This window comes from Stegodyphus dumicola, chromosome 8 (assembly GCF_044657685.1).
Source record: "Stegodyphus dumicola isolate Sdum_Otavi_A_Nest chromosome 8, ASM4465768v1".
Lineage (NCBI taxonomy): Eukaryota > Metazoa > Arthropoda > Arachnida > Araneae > Eresidae > Stegodyphus > Stegodyphus dumicola.
The window spans coordinates 111694373-111720103 of NC_140775.1; the positions used below are offsets into that span (position 1 = coordinate 111694373).

The following is a 25731-nucleotide window of genomic DNA, read 5'->3' on the forward strand; positions in this document are numbered from 1 at the left end:
ACAACAATGGGCTTGCCCAGGAACAAAACCACTGTGCGTGTGTGGCTGATGTCAGAGTATATAAAGTGGCTATGCATTGTCTTTCCAAACATAGTATAATTAGTTATTAATAACATAATGGGAAAAGCAGCTGATTTATCGGACTTTGATAAAGGTCAAATTGCTATGGCTCGGTGACTGGAAACATCAATATCAAAAACAGCGTGTTTAGTGAGCTGTTCACATGCAGCTGTTGTGACCACATATCGAAAGTGGTGTATGGATGGTGAAATGACAAGTCGCCAGCCAGCAATGTGTCGCTAACGGTGCATTGATTCCACAGGAGAGCGGAAATTGCTACACATTATTCATCATAACCAAAGATCTACAACAGCCGAAATCACCACCAGCTACAACAGTGGCAACACAGACAGTGTTTCCCAACACACTGTGCAGTGTAAATTGCTGCATATGAGCCTATGTAGCCGGATGCCAAAGCACGTCCCTCCACTGACAGCACGTCATCGCCAGCTGCATCTGCAATGGGCCAAGAAACATCGGAATTGGACATTAGAAGAATGGAAGAAAGTTGCAAGGTCCAATGAATCACCACATCGATGAGTGTGTGCTAATATGGCGATTTCTAAATGAAACCCTGGCTCCTGGATGCACAGTCAGACAGAGACAAACCGGTGGTGGGGGCTATAATGGTATGGGCAATGTTTCCATGGAGCACATTAGGACCCATAATCCCCACAGAACAATTCCTGACATCTGTGCTCTACATGCAGACGAAGTTAACCCATTCATGACAACAGTATTTCCAGTAGGGAATGGCATTTATTAGCAGGATAATACACCATGTCATAAGGGTCAAATCATCAGGAAGTAGTTTGAGGAACACTCCAGTGACTTTCAATTCATGTCTTGGCCCCCAATTCACCTGACATTAATCCAATAGAGCATTTGTGGTCCCACCTGGAAAACCAAATTCGTGCTGCCACGCTACCCACTCGCGATGTGCAGAAACTGCAGGACCAGGTACTTTGAACTATCTATCAGAACCTTGCGAAGTCAATACCACACCAGTTTTGGGGGTTAAAGGTAGTCCTACATGTTATTAAAAGGGTAGTCATAATGTAATGGCCTTTCGGTGTATGTGTTACTTGCAAAGTATGAAATTCAGCATTCTATAGAATGCCTAAAACTAGCTAGCAATGTATGAAACAATTCATATTTCACACATTTCCTAGGCATTCAATAGAAGGCCAAATGACAAACAAGCAAAGTATGAAATACATTTCTGATTCATTTTGAAAAACCGTAACTACTTATCAGAAGTTAGTAAATGATGTAAAAAAGCCAAAATGACTACTAAGAAGGAACCACAGGACTATTGGCCGCTGAATCGCTAGGATGAAATGTTTGTAGAAAACAAAAGTGCATTCATTTACCCTGTTAATGAAAGCGTTATTACTATACAGTATTACGCCATGGACGGTGAGTTATTTTCTGCATTTCATGAAAACTCATTTGAGTACTGCACAGGAACATTATGAAAACTCATTTGAGTACTGCACAGGAATTATAACAGGAAGTCGAAAGAACTTTCAACCAATTACAAAAATGTTACATGTAATGATATTGAACCATAACAACCATCTTTTTGAGCCCTGCCAGAAAAAACAAAAAGGTATTAAAAAGGATACTGATGTGAAACTTATGATTGTTTCTGAATTAAACTTCCGTTGCCCAGTCTCAGCCAGAGAGAAAATACAAATTTATTACGCTGTATTAAGATTACCTCACTATCTTTTTTTTTTTTTTTTTTTTTTAATATTTCGAAGAACAGTTTTTTAATGGCACTTTTTCATTAATTTTTCAAAATAACATTTGTTTTTTAGAGGAAAAAACATCTTTTAAATAATAGCTTTATCATAACCTTTTTTTTTCATACTTTGCCTAAAGAGCATTTGTCATTCTATAGAATGCCTACGTAAAGTATGTAATAATTCTTTTTATTTAATACTTTGCCTAAAATCGTCTGGCATTATATACAATGCCTAGGCATTCTATAGGATGCTGGCATTTCATAATTTGCCAGTAACATGTATACATATTATGGTTCATGCATTTTCAGAGAATTTCCTGCCTAAATGAAAATCTTTCTTTTTTATGCAACAGAAGTATTGTGTGATATTCTGCTAGAAATACTTCGCTTAGATGGATTGAAAAAATAGTACAGTATAAAGTTCCAGATCCGAACTCGTAGGGATTATTCTGGAGTTTAATTACTTACTATAAAATTTGAAAGAAATAACAGTTGGGAAAATATTTGGCAGTGATTGTGCTATCGCAGCCACATAATACAGCTAATAAAATGTAAAGTTTAGATAAAACGTGTAATTTGAAAGAATTTCATTTGTTGTTATATGCTTTACTTTTCATTAAAGGAAAGTTGATTTTATATAGAGAGTATAAAAGCAAAAATAACAGAAAAAGGCTCTAATTACATAAAGAAAATAATATAAATATTTCTGTTCAAAATGATATGAGAAAGCATAGCTTAAAGGATCAACATGTACTATAAATTTTTCTTACATTGTCTTGAATAGTTTGGATTACATGCAGCCTCAGTAAGCACTATTGGATGATCAACACAGCCTTGTGTATTAATTCCAAGATGATTAAAGATGTAATCAAAAACTGTTTCCTGAATAATGAAATTCAAAATTGCTGTTAAAAAATATACATGAGGAAAAAGACTAAAAACTACATTTATTTACATTATTTTGAATAAAATGCACAAAAATCTCTCCTCCTCCTAAGAAAAAAAAAAAAAAAAAAAAAGAGGGGGCAAAATTCCCAAAAATAAAATCAGAGAATAAAATTAAAATTTGTTTTGATTAATGTTTTAGGAATTGGTAAGATAAATAAAAAATTTGATTCTATACCAAGTACAGAATGCATGATACTAGAACACATATTATACTGATTCAAAATAAAGTAGTAGATCATAAAATTAGCAAAGCAACAGCCTTTTGTTTGCCATACTACTCGTATTATATAAAATAAATATATGTAAATATAGTTATAAGGTCACATAATAATGACATATGATTATTTCTGTCCATAAAAACGTTTACATCTTGCAAAAATATTCTACATACTATAGAGACATTAAGTATTTTTTGGAAGCAGACAAGATGAAAAATTAGCAACTGCCTTCGCTGGAAATCAAACCACGGACCTCTGAAACACCGGCTCAGTATGCTGACCACAACACCATGCTAGGAAGGTGAGAGAAATACCATATATACTCCCCCTTTTAAAGGGCGACTGGGATTTTTAGAGGACCCAATTGCCAAATCCTGGGTGAGGAGAATCATCATCCAACACCCTTTTAGTTTGGGTGCCATTATAGAGGCATTAGGTATTTTTGGAAGCAGACAAGATGAAAATTTATCAACCGCCTTCGCCGGGAATCAAACCATGGACTCTGAAATACCGGCTCAGTGTGCTGACCACTACACCATGCTAGGAAGGCGGGAGAAATACCTTATAATACAAAACACTTGTTCAGAGATAAAGCATACATACTAATGTAATACATGTGTGAAATAATAAATACACTTGTAAAATCTGTGTATAGAAAAGACTTTTAAATTCAGTATTTGTGGCCATTCTAACTTAAGAATACTGATATTTCAAAGGACGCTCATGGACAAAATCTAATTTCTAAAATTCTATTTAAAACTTTAAGAATGTATGCATTAATCTGTTGGTGACAATGGGAAGAGATTCTGTTTTCAATATATTTTTGGAACCTGAAAATAGCAGTAACCACTGGCATTACTAGAGCTTTTGGATTCTATAGTTATGGCACTGTATGCTAACCCCCTCCAAAAAAATCTGCATGCTAAGGGGGGGGAACCCACTTTTCAATTTACACCATTTTAAGAAATAATATCACAATTTATACTAGTCTAAGAAAGAAAATAAAAGCCAAAACAATTTTTGAATAATAACGATTTTTGTTAGGGCTAGATTAACTATTACAGTCAAAAGTCTTTAATCCGGACATCCATAATCTGGACCTCAAAGCTACAAACTTTCTGAGCATAATACGTTAACGCATGTGGATAATACCTTCATGCATGCACATAATACGTTTATGCATGTACATTTAATGTATAACGGACGGTATAAGCTAAGCTAAAATTACCTAATTATCTATTTCAGTTAATGTTGCAGATTGTGTTGTTCCTTAATCTTCTAATTGGATCCGGCTTATTATTTTTTGCAGACTGTTAGAGCAATTTCATAAAAGTAAGCTTGAATTTTCGATTATGTCAAAAAGAATTTCCGATTCTGGAGCTACCAAAGGATCTACAAAGTGAAAGCATGTTTCAATGTCCATCAAGAAAAAAAAAAAAAAAAAAAAAAAAGTGGAATTGCTGCAAAAAATGGATAAAGGCATATCCTTTGATTCTCTAACCATTCCGGAATATGTTTATCAATTTCACGCTGCTGTGCGAGGGGGGGGGAATGACGCGGCACACAATGAACTGGAAGTTGATCTGTCAGCACTATCCTTATCTTCAGGGCAGATGTTTTTATTTTATTTGGCTTATAACTCCTTACTAAATGCAGTATTTCATCTCGATGTACTCCGTCTTTGATATGATTTAAATCAAATTCCTCGTGATTATAAATATCACGAATACACATCAAATAGTTTTCTGGTTGCAATTTTCTAATTTCAACTATGCATAATATATGCTTTAAGCATGCACGCATTGGGAGAAATGTTTAATAAAGTAAACAAATAAATATAAAGTTTTTTTTTTTTTGTAAATTTTGATACTCTTTAGATCATAATTGCTCTTGATTTCATAAATTACGGTTTCATATTTTTAATTTTATAATTTCTGCATGCCATCTTACCAGATTTAAACTGATGATCTATAATCCGGAAAAACCGATAATCTGGAATCGCCGAAGTCCCGACGAGTCCGGATTAAAAACTTTTGACTGTAGTCAGTATGTGCTTAAATAGTTCCAAGATGAGAAACTTTTTGGAAAGTCAAAATTTACTCCCCACTCTTTTTTTGTCTATTTTTAAGTCATCAAAGATTAAGAAAAATGAAAATTGGGAACTTGGTTCTGGCCTGAAATACAGCATGAGTTGGTCTTAATCAAGCTTTGCTTTTTCTGGGATTATGAATTACTTGCAAAATAAACATTTCTTGGTGAAGTCATTTAATTTACAGACCAGAGTTAGCAAAACATCCAATGGATGAATAATTAATCAACTGCTTGGAAGATTTTTAGTTGCACCCTGGGTTTAATGTCAGGGAAGGGAAATTTTTTTTTATTTGAGTACATAAATGTTTATCCTCTACAGCCTGTATTTTCTAAAAGCATCTTCTACAGATTTCTGTTTTGAAAGCTGACTGTGCATCAATTTACAAATCATTGGAGAGGTTCATCAAGATCTAAAGATGTTCATCAGCAGTTAGGCTGTAAAGTTACTGAGCACAGGTAGTTTGACCTGGGTTCATTTCAAGGCAAATGGGCTAGCTGCCTGGGTGTTTTTGTAGTTTCCTCAATATCTAACATAAATATAAGCCAGTTTCCCCATGAAAGTCCTCCACAAAAGCGTTCCTCCCCTTACACACATAGCTCTCAGATGCTTTGCTGTAATCAAATAAATCAAATCAAACCACATTTCAAAAGAAGAAAGATTTATTTTTATTTGTTTACCTATAATGAAGTGGCCCTTAATAGGTCTAAGTTTGCTTAACTTCAATTTGAATATACTTAAATTTATCGCATAACCTCCCACTGACAATATGTAAGTTCACACCAAATAATCTGCAATGCCAATTGTTAGCCAATACCCTTGACAGAAACTGATGTGCTCTGATTTAATTTTAATTCGACCTTAAAGAGTCTTATGAGAAGAATTATGACTTTCTGGATCTGATTATTAAAAACTGTATTTATACAGCATTTAATAGCTAAATTTGTATAAGCTATATTTGTTAATTACTTTAGTTTCTGACTGGTGGCCTATGTGTTAATTTTCAAGCAACATTCAACTTGTAGGTCATCAATAACCTTAAACGACTGCTTGGATAAGTATAGCTATATCTTGATTTATGCTTAATTTAAATACCAAAACTTACAGCATTGTCTCACATTGGTGACATTATGAGTTGATTCTCCAAGAAATCTTGAGCCTGTAGAGCACTGCCTTGAGAGGTGTTGGCATGTATTTAATCTTAAAATATACCTAAATTTATAGCACTGCCTAACACCAGCAGCCAACTGATTGTTTCCAAGTGACTGACTGCACTGAAGGGCATTGTTATCCTCAAAGTTAATTTTTATTTTAAAATCCATCCAAATTTACTGCACTGCCTCACACTGGTGACCTATGGATTGATTTCAAGTGGCCATAAATTTGTCCTAATTTAAAACGCTAATAATTTATTTTATCAGCTTTTTAAATTCATTCCACATCTTCACAATGTGATACATGGATCATTTCAATGACTGTCAGCCTGTATGTCCCTGGTTGCAAAAAGCCTTTTCATGGGTTTAGATTTAATTTTAATCTATGCATGTATTTAAATTTATTCCCTCCCGCATTGGTGATCTAGTAATTCATCCCACACGAGTCTCAGCCGATAGGTAAATAGCCTCCATGGGCACTACTGTGCTTGGATTAAATTTCAGTTTTAAAATCTATTTAAATTTATTTTACTTGCAGCATCTGTGATACCTGGGTTGACTTCTGTGACCCTTGATGAGCAAGACTTGATGATCATCAATATATTCTGGTTTAATTTTAATTTAAAATGCTATTTAAATTTAGCATTTGTTTCCCACTGGTCTCCTATACACTGACCTAAATAGTTGTCAATTTCAATGTAACCAATGACCTTGATGATCAATTTCTGTTTAATTTTGTTTTAACAATTTAAATAACATTTTCTAATGTTATATATTTTGAGGCTAATACAAAATTATTTGGATTTAAATCCTCCTGAATCTCATAAAGACTTTTACCAACTTTTATTCATACACAACTTTCATTCACAAATTCTGATTTTTTAAAAATTTTAATTAAATAGAAGTAGATCCATGTTGATGATGGATACTGATCACCAGTGATCTAAACATTGACAGTCAGTAGGGTTAATCTGTATGTCACTAGTGTGGGACAATAAAGCAAATTTAGGTAAGTATTTTAATTAAGATTAAATCGAAGCACACCAGCGCCCATTAAGTATGTTGACTTACAAGATGAGAGACGTTTGGGAGTCAACTCATAGGATACTAATAATAATGAGCAGTGTAGCAAAGTTATGTAGATATTTAAACTAAAATTAAATTGAAGCAGACCAATGTTTAAAAGCAAATAGTCATAAGAGATTTATGGTTACTGGCAGTCAACCCATAAGGTTGCTGGTGAGAAAAAGTGCACTAAATTTAGAGAAATTGTTAAAATTAATATAAAAGGAAAGATATTATTTACTGTAACAGAAGGGCAGTGATAACTATTGAAGTCACCACATATCAGCAAAGTCTTTGATCAGTAGTTGATCAGTAGAACTATGAGTTTTCAATGACCAATAAAGGGCATAAGTTACTGCTGCAAGGGCAACATATTTAATACAAATTTCTCAGTATAATGAGATGTAATTCTAACACTAATGAGGACATTTCTAACACCAAAATTATCTTCATATAAAATTTTAATTGACAAAATTGTTTTTAAATATGTTCAGAAAATATAAATATTACAAAAATGCAATAAAATATCATAAAATGTAATCTCTTAATAACTGATTTGAGATTTTTTATATTCAAAAGTAAGTAATTATGCTACAATACAATTCAGTTAAAATTTTCATGAATTTTTATTTTTTGCACAATAATCACAATAATTTGAGTTATTTTTTCAATGCAAAATAATTTGTATCAAAACATGTAATACCTGCACATCAAACTGAGTGACAACATTCTTGTCAAACTGTGTTTTAAGTAACCATCTAACTACTTCAATATTCTTGATATCATTTCCAACTTGAGTTTCACTCTCCTAAAAATGGAAGCATGACTTGATTAAATTAAATAAAAATTCATCAATTTGTAACTCACATAAAATCAAAAAAGCACAGTCATTTAAGTTTTTTTTTTTTTTTTTTTTTTTTTTTAATGGCTGAGGGCTTTATTTAATGACCATTAGCTTTGTGCCACTACAAGGGCCGTAAGTGGTGGTAATTTCATTATGGAAGCACCTAACAGATGGCCACTGTTGCCTCCTATGAAGGGATGGACAGTAAACAACCCTGCCTTCTCCAGGATTCAAGTCTGGGAAAATCGCTATGGCAGTCAGGGTGACTGACCACTATACTGGCTGGGTGGCTATAATCATTTAAGTAAAATGCATATAAATAATTCCAGCAATTAATAAAAGTCACAAATAATAACATTAAGACTATTGAAATATAATACACTAATAAAGAAATATAATACACTAATAACTAAATGCAAAAAGTAAGAATTCATTAACATAATAATTAAAACAAAAAGGTCACAAGAACATGCTAACTGAATTAATATACCAATAATAAAATAGTAATTTTTGAAAAAAAAATATTATGCCTTGTGAAAAATGAATTTTATATAAAAAAAATTTCTATCGACTTACTTTTTTCCCACGATGTTTGGCCACAAGATTTCTAAATACAAGTGATGGCTTGTCTTCAATTGCCCATCCAGCTTTACACTGGTATGATCCTAAAAATAATTGTACCTATGTATTGACACAGTTGTAACTGCAGTTATTGATACATCTTTACAGACATAGCATTATTGCTGTTTTGCATTACTATACATTTAAATGAGAACATATAAAGCTAGATGATTTGATGATCAAAATCTGTATTTTTTATTCAGTTTATGAAAGAGCAATTTTTTTAAAAAATTTGTTTTATTTATATACTTTAATCAAATTGTAGAAAATATTTAGAAAATGCAGGTGTTTGAGATTATGTTTAAAAAACTGTAGCAACTTTAAATGGCACATTTTAAAACCCGATGTAGTTTAAGGCAAATAATAAAAACTCAACTTTGAAATTTTGTAATTTGCATGTTCAAATAGGCATCAATGATTATCCAGAAGCAATTATAAAAATTTTAATTTTAATAAACAAAATAAAGGTCATCCAGGTTAATTCTTTGTCAAAGGTAAACTAGAGGGAATTATTTAATAACTATAAAAGATAATATTTTTAATTTTGATGCAGAGTAAACAATATTTTGATAATAACATTATAAAATGTTCCTACAATCAAGGTGGAGAAGTGCTGCATGACTCCACAGTATCTTTTATTATGGAATTTTACCGATTCCGTACTTTTTCAATGTCATTATGTGCATCAGTATAATCAGTCCTCTAACTTTAGCAATACTTCACTGCTTACTGTTCTGTAAAAAGTAGGTTCCAAATTTAAATTATCAAATTTCAAACTGCAAAAGGAAACAAAGAAATAGCAATTACATTTTTCTTTACAAAAACTAAATTAGCTTATTGAAGAACAAAATTACATGACACCAAAGGACACATTTTATCTGTGTGCTATGATAGTTTTTATTTATAAGAATAGCCAGTAGGAAAAGATGTAAATACAAAAATTCAATTTAGTTTTTTTTTTTTAATATTCAATAAAATTTAGTACTATTTCACATATTTAATTCTGCTGATTAAATATAATATAACAAGAAAATGTTCTCTTGTTTTTATAAATTTAAGAAAACTAATTTCAGAATTACATTACAAACCAAAGCAAGTCTACAAACAAACAGTGTTAAAGCAATATAAAATAAAACTCAAACTAAAAGATTTACCATTGTCAATGATTAGAGGAATTCTTGAATTGTGAAGCTCTTCTGTATATGACAGAAATGGGTCTTGGTGCACCTGATACACAGGTAAAGAATAAAGAGTTTCTGAAATTAATAGAGATATTAGCTTTTAAAACAGACCACATACACACACATTCACATAATTATAAGCACATACATACATGAAATTATCAGGAGCTTTTGCAGATTACCAGCTCATTCTAGAACTGATGAAGCAGATATATCGTCTGTGAAAGTTCCTGCACTTTTATTTATATTTAAATATGGTTCCATGTTTAAATACAAATAAAAGTGCATGCAAACTTAGAGTATTTTATCTAATTGATTTGACTGAGATTACTTTGAGATGATGCTAAGAATACAGATTTAGATAAGAATCCCAGAGAAGGCATGGATGTTTGTAAGCATATAGTATCTGTGCTGCAAGGGGACATTCAAAATACATGGCAAGCTGAAAAATCTTCTCTAGAAGTTGGTGGTAGAAATCATATTCTCAGAGTTGATTGCTTCACTGTATTTTACGCACCCCATTCAAACTATTAAAAAGTTAAAGCATGTGGAATTTTGGTTAGTCTATATTTTAGTGTACCCCCTTGGATTATCGCCAAGTTGTTGTTTAATTTACAGTAAACTGAGTAGTTGAATGCTACTGAAACCCTCTTACGACATGACTGATTGTGTGACTGCAGTGAATTTGACAGACTGGAAAATATTTGTAAGGGCTTATTTATGTGTTGGATGTTGGTTAGGAAGTATGTTGCTTATTTTGTGCTTTACATTGAAAAACGCCTGCTGGTGGTATGATTAACCTAAAGTTCTTATTTTGTGCTTTACATTGAAAAACGCCTGCTGGTGGTATGATTAACCTGAAGTTTCTGTACACTTAAGAATGATTGAGAAAGAAAACATTGTGTTGCGTGCATAAGGGTTCGTAATAAATTGAATGCATAAGTCCGACGAAAAGTGAATAAAATTTATTCTTATCACAACAACAAATAAAACAAAATTCTGAAATTTCCTCAGAGATATTTGTACAATATCACAATATCTCACAGTAATTATATTTTAAACTACTAAATTAAAAAAACACTGAGAAAGCTAATATCTCACCGCAAATTCGCTACAATAAATATCAGCATTAAGTAAACAACTGTTTAGGACTGTGTAAGGACCATCCCAAGGTGACACTAATTTATGACTAAGTCCTTTTCGTCGAATTGGGTTTCACATTCATACCTTGTCGAATTGATGTCCAGCAGCTCTCATGCCATATTGGGTCATCACTATTTCCGTTGCCAAGTTCACTCGCTCTCGTGCAAAATTGTGCATCACTTCAAATTGGGTCTGGAAGTCTTGGATGTATTCCTCAGACAATGAAGGTGCATCTGGATAGCTATCAAACAAGAGATCGCAAGACAGTGAAGGTCACGACCGTTGAGCATCTGTCATGGAGAATAGATGGTAGTCTGGTGTTTCTCTTTAACCCTAGTATGATTTTGACAGCTTTCTGAGCAGGGTCTTTCAGGCAAGACGTCGGTGTTTCCAAGTGAGGATCTCTCCTGTTGATGGATAACTGTGTCCTCTGATGCTGAAAGCAGGCTGTTGTTTTTGAAGTCCAAGGAAAAATTGTATTCTTTAAAAAGTCCAGTCCGGGTATGGAAGGATCTGTTACCTTTGCCACATATGCTGTGTGATGGTAGGCGGCACTTTCAAATGTGATGTTCATATTTAACTTCCCATATCTATGCCCATTTTATCACCAGATGCAGTCTGGAGGGTAGCACAGGATGGTGTCCAAATGAGTTTATCCTTAAATTGTTGAGCTAAATCTTTTCGAATGATGGTAATATTAGCTCCTGTATCAATGATCATATTGCAAGGAACTCCATCGATATGCCCATTGATAGATAGTCCATTACAGTTGCCACTCTCTGTAGGAATCTTGAGCGCTTTTTTTTTTTTCATTATTTGGCAATCTCTTTTCCTCAATATGGTCATTAATTTGGTTCCTGTGTTGTTACTGGGAAATGGTCTTATTTTCTGTGCTCTGGAGTGTTCAACAGTTTCTTCGTAAGTGGCCTTCAGCTCCGCAGTTCCAGATCTTTGGTTTCTTGTCACTCCTTTTCCGTCTCATGGCATTAGTCTGTTTAAATTGACTGTCTTAATTTCCTTGCTCTGGGGTGTTCTGCAGTTCCTTTGTATATGGCTTTTAACACAGCAGTTCCAGCACTTTAGGATTGGTTTCTTTTCATTCCTATTCATTTCTCGACACTGACTTGTCTGGTCAAATCATCTGTTTTATTTTCCGTGTCCTGGGGTGTTCTGTAATGCCATTGTATGTGGCCTACAATACCACATTTCCAACACTTTAAAATCAATTTTCTTTCATGCTTTCCCTGTATCAAAGCACTGACTTGTCTCGATAAATCACCTAAATGAGACATCAATTGATCTAAAGGCTCGCGGACTAAAGCAGCTCTGATTGGGTGTCGGTCTCTAAGAGTTACTTCCTGGGCTGCCTCGAATTTAATGTCCTTGACATTTGCCATTCACAGAGCCTTCTGTATTTCTGAATCCTGAATGCCATCGATGAAGTACTGCAGGGATAGTATTTTCCTTGTTTCTGTCAGGCACTCAGAAAATGTGAGGTGAGATAGCATTTCAACATCTGTGGGGACCTCTTGGAGTGTTTTGGTGGGCTTCTAATGATGGGACTTTAATTGAAGCCTGCTGTAGTCTTTTAAACATTTCTCGCCGAAGTGCAGCTCCAAAACGCCGCATATAGCATCAAAAGTTAGCCTTTGGTTTTCATGAAGTGTCTGAAGGATATCCGCTGCGTCTGCTCTTGGAGAAGCGGTAAGATGACAGGCCTTAGCTTGAAAATCCCATTCATTCGTTTCTGCCACTGTTGTAAATATTGTCTTATACACTTGAAAACAGGTCTTCCCATCAAATGTGGATACCTTCAGAGAGGGACTAGCAGGCATCGGTAAAAATTTAAAACCATCTGCATTGCTCCCTGGTGTTGCTACGAATTTCTTTAAGGTGTCAACTTCAGAAACCTTGTCATCAATTTGTTGTTTGATTTGTTGTTGGACAGCAGAAACTCTTCCTTCTATATGTTCTTTCACAGAAGAAACTCTTTCTTCAATGTGTCCAACTCTGTTTTCAACAGCATTTATTCTGCCTTCCATAGCCTCAAATTTGTGTTCTATTATGAAAGTAATATCATTTTTTATTTCCTCTAGACCTGCTTCAATCTTTTCTTGAACAGCTTTTATCTCTTCTTTAACAGATTCTTCCATTTTTTTGAACGGTTTTCATCTCTGATTTAACAGATTCGTGGCCAGCTTTTCTCTTCTCTTTAACGGAATCTTGGCCAGCTTCCATCTTTAAACACAAGAAAAGCTGCAATCAGCTGTCTTAACTGTTCTTCCATTGCTCTTGTAATAGCCATTCAAATCCCACTTCTGACTCCAAAAAAATGTTGGATGTGTACGGGTTCGTAATAAATTGGATGCACAAGTCTGATAAAAAGTGAATAAAATTTATTCTTATCGCAACAAATAAAACGAAATGCTGTCATTTCCTCAGAGATATTCATATAATATCGCAATATCTCACAGTAGTTATATTTTAAACTAATAAAATGCTTAATAGACCTCAATTAAAAAAAAACACACACACACAGAAAGCTAATCCGATCTCACCGTGAATTCGCTACAACAAATATCAGCATTAAGTTACAACTATAAAGCAACTGAATTTAGATGTTTTCCTCCAGCTTTTATAATCTTTCTAATCCTGCATGAGAATATTCTGTTATTTTCTCGATTTTTCTGGGTAACAAAAGAGTACAATTATGAGATATCTATTTATTAAAATGTTAAATGCGCATGCTCCTGTATTTTAATTTTTCTGCCATAGCTCTCTCTTCAAATAAATCTAATGCTGCATTGCATGGTAATATAAAACAATTTCAATTACAAATTCTACTAAAAATAGCTAAATAAATACAAGAAACTGTAACAATTGATTGACTGGTGTGTAAATGGAGATTTAAATGGCTTCGTTCATCTCTCTGTAGTGAGATTTAAGAATTTGGAACTGGAGCTCTTATCAACACTATGGAAGGTATGCGAGGTGTAATAAAAAGGGATTTTCGAAAGAAATATCATCGATAGTTGAAAGAATATTTTTGATTTTTACTTATGTGAATTTATGTGGTGACAATAGTACAGAGATTCTAGTTTAGATAATTTTAAATACGTTTTGGATGTTGTTAAGGAATTCTGTGTGTTTCACGTGCCGAATAAAAAGAAATTTTAAATAAGGTAAGTCAATACAGTCAAAAGTCGTTAATTCGGACACCCATAATCTGGAATGATCTATAATCCAGACCTCAAAGCTAAAATCTTTCTGCGCATGTGCCGCGTTCACGCATGCGCATAGGCATTTATGTGTGCGCGCAAGACCTTTACGACTGCGCATATGCATCTGCGCAAGCGCAGAATACGTTTTCGCGTGTGCGTTTAATGTATAATGGACGGTATAAGCTAAAATTATCTAATTATCTATTTCAGTTAATGTTGATGATTGCGTTGTTCCTTAATCTTCGAATTGGATCCGGCTTATTATTTTTTGCAGACTGTAAGAGCAATTTTATAAAAGTAAGCTTGAACTTTCGATTATGTCAAATAGAATTTCCGATGCTGGAGCTCCCAAAGGATCTAGAAAACGAAGGTATGTTTCGATGTCCATCAAACAAAAAACGAATTGCTACAAAAAATGGATAAAGGCATATCCTTTGTTTATCTAACTGTTCCGAAATCTGTTTATCAATTTCACACTGCTTAGCGCGCGGGGGGGGGGGATGTCGCGGCGCGCAATGAACTGGAAGTTGATCTGTCAGCACTATTGTTATCTTCAGGGCAGATGTTTTTATTTTATTTGGCTTATAATTCCTTACTAAATGTAGTATTTAATCTCGATGTACTCCGTCTTTGATATGATTTAAATCAAATTCCTCGTCATTATAAATATCACGAATACAAATCAAATAGTTTTCTGCTTGCAATTTTCTAATTTCGGCTATGCGTAAGGTATGCTTTACGCATGCGTGCGTTGAAAGAAATGTTTAATAAAGTAAACAAATAAATATTAAGCTTCTTTTTTTGTAAATTTTGATACCCTTTAGGTCATAATTGCTCATTATTTTATAAATTACGGTTTCATATTTTTAATTTTATAATTTCTGCATGCCATCTTACCAGATTTAAACTGATGATCTATAATCCGGAAAAATCGATAATCCGGAATCGCGAAGTCCCGACGAGTCCGGATTAAAGACTTTTGACTGTATTTCCTTTTTACATTGCGTAGATTACATAACATGTATTTCTATGTTATGTTCTTGTTTGATTTAAAATGCAGTTTATTGAGATTATATATTTTGTGTTTTAATTATGTTTTGGGTACCATTTTACTGGGGACGGTGTTGGACGTAAACAGGAATGGCATAAAAAAATCGTCTAAAATATATTTTTACCAAAATTTTGTAGGATGGAATATAATTAATATTTATATAGTAGAACATCTCTCTAGACCCCATACAGCTGCAGTAGACAGCAAAATTTTTAGAATTTATACAGTAGACGCTCGTTTTTACGAACTCGTAGGGACTACGAAAACAGTTCGTTAAATCGAGAGTTCGTAATTTAGAAAGGCATCGGAAATTGTTAGTATTTCACATTTTAATGTTTTCGAGACAGGTTAGTGATACTATTCCATGCTTTTATTTATGTATTAGGAATTATTTTTAATAGTATTACTACTTAATAAATGATATCCATTCTATTAAACCAACAAGAAATATAAAATATTTGTAAAACGTACCTTTATTAAGTCATTGAGCAACAAAATAATCACTTATCTTTGTCTGTTTTAAAACAACAGATTGTACAATGCAAGACTCCATCTTCTCTATATTTGTTAGCATTTCACAATTATCACTGGCCTCAAAAAATCGTCTAAGTTCTGACAAGTATTCAGCAGCTTGTTTCAAAGTCGGTCTTGGTGTTGCTTCCTTTTCTTCTTCTTCTTCTGGATCTGAAAGTCTCTCATTCTCGTTGATTATGCTGCTAATAATATCGTGATCCGATATTTTCTCTGTGCAGATGACATTAGAATCCACATTTAAAAAATCCTCGAATGAAAGTTCTGGCAACTGTGGATTTCTACAGCGAAGTTCATGCATGAGAACCTCATCTTCATCGTGAGATCTATTGTCATGGATTTCTTCAGTTACGTCTGTTTCTTTAATAAAACCTGCATGTCGAAAGGCTTTAGAAATTGTTTCATCTAAAACATCATTCCATGCACTGATTGATAAATGCATTGCACCAAGAATATCAATCTGATAAGGTTGTTCCCTTTCCAAGCCAAGGATTACTCTTTGCAAGAGCTCTGTCTTATATTTTCGCTTGAAACTATTGATTATCCCCTGATCCATTGGCTGTAAAACTGCAGTTGCATTTGGTGGGAGATATTCCACACGGATTGCCTGAAGCCCAGTGACTTCCATGTGTGCAGACCAATTGTCCATGATTAGGAGAACTTTGTGCTTCTCTGCTGAAAAACGGTTATCTAAATCTCTCAACCATTTTTCGTAGATGTTGCCAGTCATCCAGGCCTTATTATTAGCATAATATGCAGCAGGAATCTTCTGAACATTTTTGAAACACCTTGGTTTCAGATATTTTCCAATAAAGAGCAGAGACAATTTTTGTGACCCAGTCATGTTGGCTGCAATCAAAACTGTAAGTCTCTCTTTAGCTTTATTACCTCCAACACATTTATCTCCTTTGTAAGCTAATGTTCTTTCTGGCAAAATCTTAAAAAACAAAGCCGTTTCGTCCGCATTAAAAACGTCATCTGCAGCGTATTCAGAAAGAAGCAATTTCAACTTTTCTTCTTTCCATTCATTTGCTGATGACGTGTCTACTGCTGCACTTTCACCACACATTTTCCGGAAACTCAAACCATTCCGAAATTTAAATTTCTGTAACCAACCATCCGATGCTTTAAAATCTTTTATGCTTAATTTGGAAGAAAAAAAGTGTGCTTGTTCTTTAAGTACATTTCCATCAATTGGAATGTTTAACCTTCTCATCTTTCGAAACCAAACAAGCAAAGCCCTTTCCAAATTTGGGTGTTTTGATTCTCGAAAATATTTTCGAGAGGAGGGTCCACATTCATCATTTCCGTTTTTAGCTCCAAAGATCTTCTCTCTTGCCTTTAAAATCGTCGATAAACTATTTTTAGGAATTCCATATTTCTGAGCAATTTGTGTCTTGCTTAATATTTTTTCGTCAACTTCTTTTAAAATCTTCTTCTTTATTTCAACCGCTAAACAAATTCGTTTCTTCATTTGCGACATAACTCTAAGAATCTTACTTAACAAAAACTGGCCCAATCTCCCTCTTGACTAATGAGACTTCACTGATTGAGTTGTCCAGATCAAATGACTATGATATTACAAAAAGCAACAACTCTCTTTTAGAAGCAACCCAAACCCCTTTAACACAAATGGTCTCACCCCCACCCAACAACATCAGGCCGATGCTCTTCTGAGAGCCTCCCACAACAAACAACACCATAAATTTGTCCTAATTCCCCCTCTTCTTCGCCCCCTCCTTCCTTACTGTACTTCTTCGAATGTTTCACACTTGCTGCCTCAAAATAGTTGGAGATTTTATTTGACCTTCACACTTCGTCCCAATGAAACACGCAGAAGTATGAAAACTGAGTTCGCAAAAAAGAGATTTTCCTGATTTGTAGTTCGTAAATAAGAGCGCAAAATTACATTACATCTATGGGAGTGTATTCGGGACCATTCGCTAGTTCGTCAAATCGAGAGTATTCGTAAAAAAGAGGTTCGTAAAAACGAACGTCTACTGTAGAAGAATCGAGAACAAAATTTAGGGATGGTAAAATTTTTAGAGTTTAGGAGAAGCACTATGTAGCAGAATCTAGGTACAGCAGATTTTTTAGAACTAAGTAAGAGCAAGTGGCAGCAAAATTTTGGACCTGCAGAAATTGCACCACTGGTAAAGTGTCTACCTTCTACTTTCTACCCTGCTACCTTCTGGCTGTCTTAAAAGGTAAAAATATATTTACAGGTGAAAATTGGCGATTTTTGGCGGTACATGGATACAGAGTTTGTGCAATTCATTGACTTGTTATTTTGGCTTGAGTAGCAGCAACTTTTGTGCTAAAAATCGCCGCAACACAAAGCCAAAATAACAAGACAAAGAATTGCACAAACTCGGTATCCATGTACACATCGACATATTTTCACTTTAAAAAAAAATCAGAGAATTACACAAACTTGGCATTGTGCACTTCCTTGATGTTATCCATGTACACATCAACCTATTTTCACTTAAAAAATATCAGAAAATTGCACAAACTAGGCACTGCGCACTCCCTCGACTTTGTCCATGTACACATCAAACTATATTCAATTAAAAAGTCAAAGGAGCAGCCACCAAAAAAATATATAATCTCAACAAACTACATTTTAAATTCAACAATCAAATAACATAAAAAACGAAATTCATCTTTGAGTTAATCTTTGGATTATAGTAACTCGGCGATTTTTGGCAACCAACCCTGCTACAGCAACCTTCTACTTTTTCTTCGGCGCCATTTTGTCTTCACAAAGTAAAGACAATTTTTTTTTTTTTTTTTATTTACTCAACATTTTTTTCCAACAATCTGCTAGCCGAATTATGCTTATGCTAGAAATTTTATGGAATAAAAGTGCTTAATCATGACGAATATTAACTGCAAAATTGGGAGAAAGTGCAGAATCGCAAACTCCTTGCCGCGTTTTTCAGAATGGCACATACACGGTAAACATGTACACGTCAACCTATTTTTACTTAAAAAAAATCCCAGAATTGTACAAAAATGGCATTGCGCACACTTTTGACTTTATCCATGTACACTGCTTTTTTCTTATAAATTAGAAAAATTTGCACGAAAATGCAGGAAAATTTTGTGAATTTTTAAAGTCGGTAAAAAGGACGTATATGAAATTACCTGATCGCGAAAAAGTATATACCCTTTCCAAGGATGAACATTTTCACGTATAAAATAAATAAAATATCCAAAAACTTTTCCCTCTAAATTATCTATTATAAACATCACCTGCGAATTTATGACGTAAACATTAAAAATGGTTGTAAATACTTAATGTCAAATATTTAAATTATTTCCTTGCACGTTTACTTCTACTGAAATGTATTCCAAAATTCTACAAACATATAATTCACAAAATAACTATCATTTAATTAAAATATAATTAAATTAAAAAAACTTAAAATATAAATAAACACATACATTAAATTAATATAAATTAACTTAAAATCTTAATTACTTTAAACTAATTCATTGCTAATAAAAATTTTCCAATAGTAGCATATTAATTTATTTATTCTTTATATTTAGAACAATGCATAAAAATAATATCCTCAAATGATTAAAAATACTAACTTATCTAATCTTCTACAGAATCTTAAGTGCATGGCGGATCACAAAATATCCATTTTCACCAGATTTCTTGCACCGCTATTCAAACTTATCTGTAATCGCCTCCCTTTCACACAATCTCATTTCATTCCCACATGTTGGACATTCATACTTATTCACAATTAATCCTACACTCATACACCATTCAAGCAATTCTTTTGGATTATCAGATAAACGCAATAAAAATTTCGAATTCACTTTAGATAGGGCCATGGGATCCAAAAATTAAGCAACACTGTTTCACACAACACACAATGAAGCTAAATACAAAATGCTAAACGCAATAAAAAATTTCGAATTCACTTTAGATAGGGCCATGGGATCCAAAAATTAAGCAACACTGTTTCACACAACACACAATGAAGCTAAATACAAAATGCTATAAATTACTGCAGATATTTTTCCAAATTTCCCCCCCTTTTCCGATTAAAGAACTGTGCTTTGTCCATAAATGTCACATGACATATCTCATGATCTCTCATTTCTCTCACACAAAATAATGCGTAATTGGAACTGGGTACTTCTCACATTATTGCCAAAGTCCTAGGTAGTAACCTTTATCACCTACCAAAATGTCGCCAAACTGCCTGTTATCATATTCCAAAGATTAGCCCATCTTTGCACTACACAAAGGAAATATAGATTTACCTTATTTATGAATTAACATGTCTTTATTCAAGCAAAATTCCTTAACAGCATCCAAAACTTCCTAAAATTATCTGAACTAGAATCTGTATACTGGCGTCACCACATAAATTCACAAAATAAGAGTAAAAAATATCCTCCGTAGTACCGTTATCATCCGACATTCGACTATATGCATTTCCTTCCTACAAACAGGACACTTAATAATGACTACTAAGTAAGCCTTCATTTACACACCAGTCAATTAATGCACCACAAAACAAGCAATATACTTCCTAACCATCACACATCATAAGCCCTTACGAATTCACTGCAATCATGCAACTGATTATGTCATAATAGGGTTTCCATAACATTCAACTACTCAGGCTACCATAAATAAAACAACTTGATGGTAAATGAAATAACAACTTTGCGATAATACAAGGGGTACCCTTCTCTCTTCACTAACCAGCTTAAAATATAACAGGTGCAAAATATCAGGTACTAGCCTATTATTGCAAACACCTTGATGCAGTTTTCAAAATTTTATGAAAGAAAAGAACACTTCCTTTTACTAGTATAAAAAATTATATATTGCATGCATATTTTATATTTTAACTATATATTTATTCCAAAGACAGTCAATAAATCTAGTTACAAATTAGTTAAGATTTTTGTTTCCCTTGAGGTGGAAATTTTGTAGCAGTTACTTTCAGAAGAATTCGCAGTATAATGACTTTAGGATTTTGTGATTGAATAAATCATTCCTTCAGAAATGTCCCCTCATTTTTTTTCTATGATAGGAAAATTCTACAAGCAAAAATGGTTTAATCCTAGTATCCGGTGCACACGGAATTTGGCTGCTTTCGGCGACTTTATGATGAGCAGTAAAAACGGGACATATACGATGAGTAGTAAACGGGTCATTCAAAGAATATATATAGTTATACATAGTATATAACAATGTATAGTAATAAAGTGTATAGTATATACATAGATGTTCTTTGGGTCATTTTTGGTGTTGGCAATAATTTTTAAAATCTCGCCAAGGCTGCACCGTATACTAGGATTTTACCGCAAAAATTTTAAAATCGAGTAATCAATTAAAAAAAGACAAAAATAAGCTTGCTTTTTCTACAAAAGCTGTTGGAATTTGGAATATAGCAAAAAGAACGAACATAAAAATGGCAACATCGGAAATTGAATATTTGTTATGTTAAACAGACTTTGGTATACTCTGAAGCTTTTGTGATTTCTACTACAGAGGTTGTGATAATGCATAAGTACTTAACTTGCTCTTCTCAAACCCTGTAATTTCAAAAATAAAATTTCTAATTTATTTTGTTACTGGCTAAAGTGCAGAATTGCCCACTTATTTGATTGGCGCTTTTTAGAATAGTAAAAAGAATTGGATTTTTGTATATTTTCATTGACTTTTTAAGTTAAAAATAGCTCAATGTGTGCATGGATAAAGTAGAGAGAGTGCGCAATGCCATTTTTGTGCAATTCTGGGATGTTTTCTTTAAGTGAAAATAGGTCGATGTGTACATGGATACAGAGTATGTGCACTTCTTAAAAATGTGCCAAGCAGTGGGCGATTCTGCACTTTCTCCCTAATTTTTGTATTTTAAAGCTATGCACAATTATCCACTCATTTGCTATCATTATCGATGTGTACATGGACAAAGTCGAGGGAGTACGCAATGCCGAGTTTGTACGATTCTGTGATTTTTTTAAGTGAAAATAGGTCGATGTGTACATGAATACCGAGTTTGTGCAATTATTTGACTTGTTATTTTCAAGTTGGTGATTTTGAAACACGTGCCAAGCAGTGGGTGATTCTTCACTTTCCCCAAAATGTCCTTTAAGATATTTTTTGAAACTTAAAAAACTCGCTAAAATTTAACACGATTTCTGTTTTTTCTTTACCGCAATCACTGTATTTACTCGCATATTCCCACCCCGTAAACTTTCAAATGTAGAGATAACATAAGAAACAGTTTATTAATTTTTGTGAATAATATTCAAATCAGTATTGTATTTATAATTTAACAACACAATCAATAAGATAAAAGCAGGTAATAATATTAGTGTATAATATAAATATAACAGGTAACTATTTATAATAAAAAAAATCAGGTTTAATTGAAGGTTACCTCTTTCAGGCATCATTCTACCTAAAAACTAATATATTAAACAGAACTACAATCACGAAAACTACCGCACTTTTCACTTTCGAATAAACATAAACAAACAAATGAGATAAGCTGAGTTGTTGATTTACTACTCAGTATGATTTTATTTAAATCCCAGATTTTTTAATTTCCAACATTAACATTAAATAACTTATTTATCATCAATTATTAAAGCCTTAAGATAGTTGTAAATTTAAATTCATTATGAAATTTATATTAGAGTACAAAAAACACTGAAATTATAAATATTGATGAATATTTCAATTTAAATTAGAATTTTTAAGTTTCGTCATAGTAAGTATCATCATGTGAATATAAATTTAATTATTGTTAATAAATTTAATTGATTTTGCTTCAGTTTAAATACTTATATGGTATAATTTTCAAAATACAAACTGTTAGTCATTCGTAAATTGCACACGAGCTTTTGTAGTGATTTTAAAGCAAGTTCCTAAAATCAAAATAATGCAAAGAAATTAGACAAAGACAGACAAGTAGACAGATGTCTTGTTTTGCACCCGCTAAGTATTTCTGCACCGATGGGCAAAAAAGCAAGCATAGGTTTATCATATGAGAAAATTTGGAAGTATCTAACTGAAAACCGAAAGTTGCGAATTTACGATCAGAGGATTTTGTGATTATGTTGTAATGGCGACGTCCGAGACAGATGTAGATTATGCTTTTAGAGAACCGTCTATATTATTGTTAACAGCATCTCAAGGAGTTGTAAATAAATACGATGTTTTACAAGTAATACGATCTGTTGTTAGAAGGTATGAGTATCTGATTCTTAGCATTTTAAGTAGCCGGCCTCTTTTGTTCGTATTTATTTTAATAACGTAATAGTGGAATGTTAAATTCATTTAGTGTCATTTTTAGGAAGTTTTTTAGCGTATTTCTAAGGTATGCAGTTTTAATTGCCTGCGTTTGCAGTTTACGATGATAAGCGATCAATGTGTACATTTGAGGGAAAAATGTAAAATAATCCCGGATATTTTTATCAAATTCTTTTGTAAATGATTTAAAAGTAGTTGAAATTTGTATTTTTAAGGTAAATATGATCATTTTTAAATTTTAAGTACTTAGTTCATTTCAGTTATGACGTACGCCTATATAACGGTATGTTATTTGCGAAAACATTGGTAATTATAGATATTATATTTGAATACAATTTATTCATCATGAGAGTACCATATAAAAGTCATGAGAAGAAGATTGTACATTTATTTTGATGGTCTAAATAACCGCTTTCAACTGCATATATCGGGATGCAAAAATGACTTATTTCACTATAAATTTTAATGACTTATTTCCCAGTAAATTTCTTGTGAAGGAATGGAATTTAAAAATTTTGTCCAAAAATGTTTCATGCATAAAAATACCCATGTTATAATTGAGAAAGAGGAACCAAGGAACTTTGAATTACGATCAAACGAGTACAAATATTTGCAAATTTTGAATACAAATATATGCATATTTTGAAAAGAAAAATTATTTGAACACAATTTTATAATTCAGTATTTGGCAGATTACTAGGAATCAGAATTTTATACCCTCTCAAAAAATTATTATTATTCCCTGTAACACATTGTAACTGCTGTTCTAAAGCTGCTAATCTGTCTATTTTAACAACAGATTATTACCTTAAATAAACACAATATAATTTGTCTTGATTAATCTTATTGTGAAGGATGGTTATCAGCTATTACTAATGTCTACAAGTAATGTGATGTTTTACAAGTAATACAATAGGTAGTTAGAAGGTGTGTCTATTATTAATCCATAATGATGAGGTAGACCTTTGGGACATATCTGTGAAATTGGTTATCTGAAATTTCAGTGTTTTTGCATATACACTGAAAATGCTTATTTGTAAGCATTGTTAATAAAACTTTGTTGCATTAAAAATCTGCCTTTTAAAAATAAAGGTGTGAACTATTCTTACAAAAATAGTACATTTAAACTTTTTTCACTTTTTAACAAATTTTAAATTAGCCATACTTATCAGTTTTTTCCAAGCTTACAATATTAAAAATAATATAAGAAGGGTACATAAAAATATATAATTAAAATAAACCATAGAAAAAGTTATGTAGATTCTTTTAGTAACTTTCACAGATTAGAACTGACTATGAGGTAAAATGCATGATATTCTTGTTTGTTGTAATGAATGCTTTGGTATTTAACCAAATATGGTATTATTTTGGAATCTTATCAGTTTGCTACTCTTATTGGAACCAGATTAAAAAAAAAGTATGTACATATGTATGTGCATACTTGAACACGTACATCTATTCATACATGCATACATACAAAAAGTTTTCTCCAATTAAAACTTGATCGAAGTGCTTCTTGAGCCCAGTAATACAAGGTCTGGCTATTAATTTCCAGGACTGATGTAACTGTAGGAGAAGTCGGAAGATGGCGCTAGTGATTGCATATTGAAAAGCGTTTTCTTGTGCATTGCAGTACAATCGATGCCATTCTGAAGTAAGTGCTTCTCGTGGAAAGGTTCATTAAAACATAGCTCTTAAATTCCTATTGTTGAAGTGGAAATGGAGCAAAGAATTAACATAAAATTTTACTCCAAATTGGGCAAGACAGCTGCGGAAACCTACGAAATGTTGAAACAAGTTTACGGCGAGGAAGCATTATCCCGTTCAAGAACTTTTGAATGGTTTAAATGCTTTCGGGACGGGCGCGAAAGCGTCAAAGATGATTCACACACAGGTCAACCGCAATCTGTACGCACGCCGGAAGCAATTGAAAAAGTTTGCAATGTGGTGAAATGTGATCATCGATTGACTATTCGAGTACTCGCCAATGAATTCAACATGGACAAAGAGACGGTTCGGCAAATTTTTAGCAAGATCTAGGCAAATGCAAGATTTGTTCCAGATTCTTTCCTCACCATTTAAGGGCTGAACGAAAGCAATTGAGACTGGACGCATGTGGCGAACTTATCGACAATGCTGATGCTGACCCTGCATTCCTGGATAGAATAGTCATGGGAGACGAGTCTTGGTGTTATCAATATGACTCTGAAACCAAGCGTCAAAGCTCCGAATGGTGGTCTCCAAATTCACCAAGGCAGAAAAAATTTCAATTTGAAAAGTCCAAAATCGAGGTCATGTTAATCGCTTTCTTCGATTGTGATGGACTCATTCATCGTGAATTTCTTCCTTCTAACATGACTATCAATGGACAGCTAAATAGGGAGGCACCTTAGTCGTCCTCACGGGTGTCAGTCGTGTGCTCACTAGTCCTTGTTTGTGTCAGTGGCTTGGGCATAAGCTCTCGGGAGTACCTGCTTTCGGGAAAGCCGACTGTGGGGCTCCAGTTTGCGTATAGGTCTGGCTAGTCCTAACACAGGAATCTGTGTTCCCTTGTTGGG

At 33.3% G+C, this 25731-nt stretch overlaps 2 protein-coding genes across 4 annotated transcripts in view; one reads left to right on the forward strand and one right to left on the reverse strand.

Annotated features, from left to right (window-relative positions):
* The window catches only part of Arp5 (Actin-related protein 5), a 115617-nt gene extending 93203 nt beyond the window's left edge, over positions 1 to 22414 (reverse strand). For both annotated transcript variants that reach the window (XM_035371528.2, XM_035371530.2), the window contains exons 1-5: positions 22299 to 22414; positions 9904 to 10005; positions 8705 to 8793; positions 7988 to 8092; positions 2581 to 2692 (exon numbers count right to left, since the gene is read on the reverse strand). In XM_035371528.2, coding sequence (XP_035227419.1) covers positions 2581 to 2692; positions 7988 to 8092; positions 8705 to 8793; positions 9904 to 10005; positions 22299 to 22314 — 424 coding nt within the window. In that variant the 5' untranslated portion in view covers positions 22315 to 22414. The remainder of the gene's footprint in view (positions 1 to 2580; positions 2693 to 7987; positions 8093 to 8704; positions 8794 to 9903; positions 10006 to 22298) is intronic.
* Positions 22415 to 22876: 462 nt separating this feature from the next.
* Positions 22877 to 25731, forward strand: part of poe (E3 ubiquitin-protein ligase-like protein poe) — a 281770-nt gene continuing 278915 nt past the window's right edge. For both annotated transcript variants that reach the window (XM_085822285.1, XM_085822286.1), the window contains exon 1: positions 22877 to 23110. In XM_085822285.1, coding sequence (XP_085678411.1) covers positions 22986 to 23110 — 125 coding nt within the window. In that variant the 5' untranslated portion in view covers positions 22877 to 22985. The remainder of the gene's footprint in view (positions 23111 to 25731) is intronic.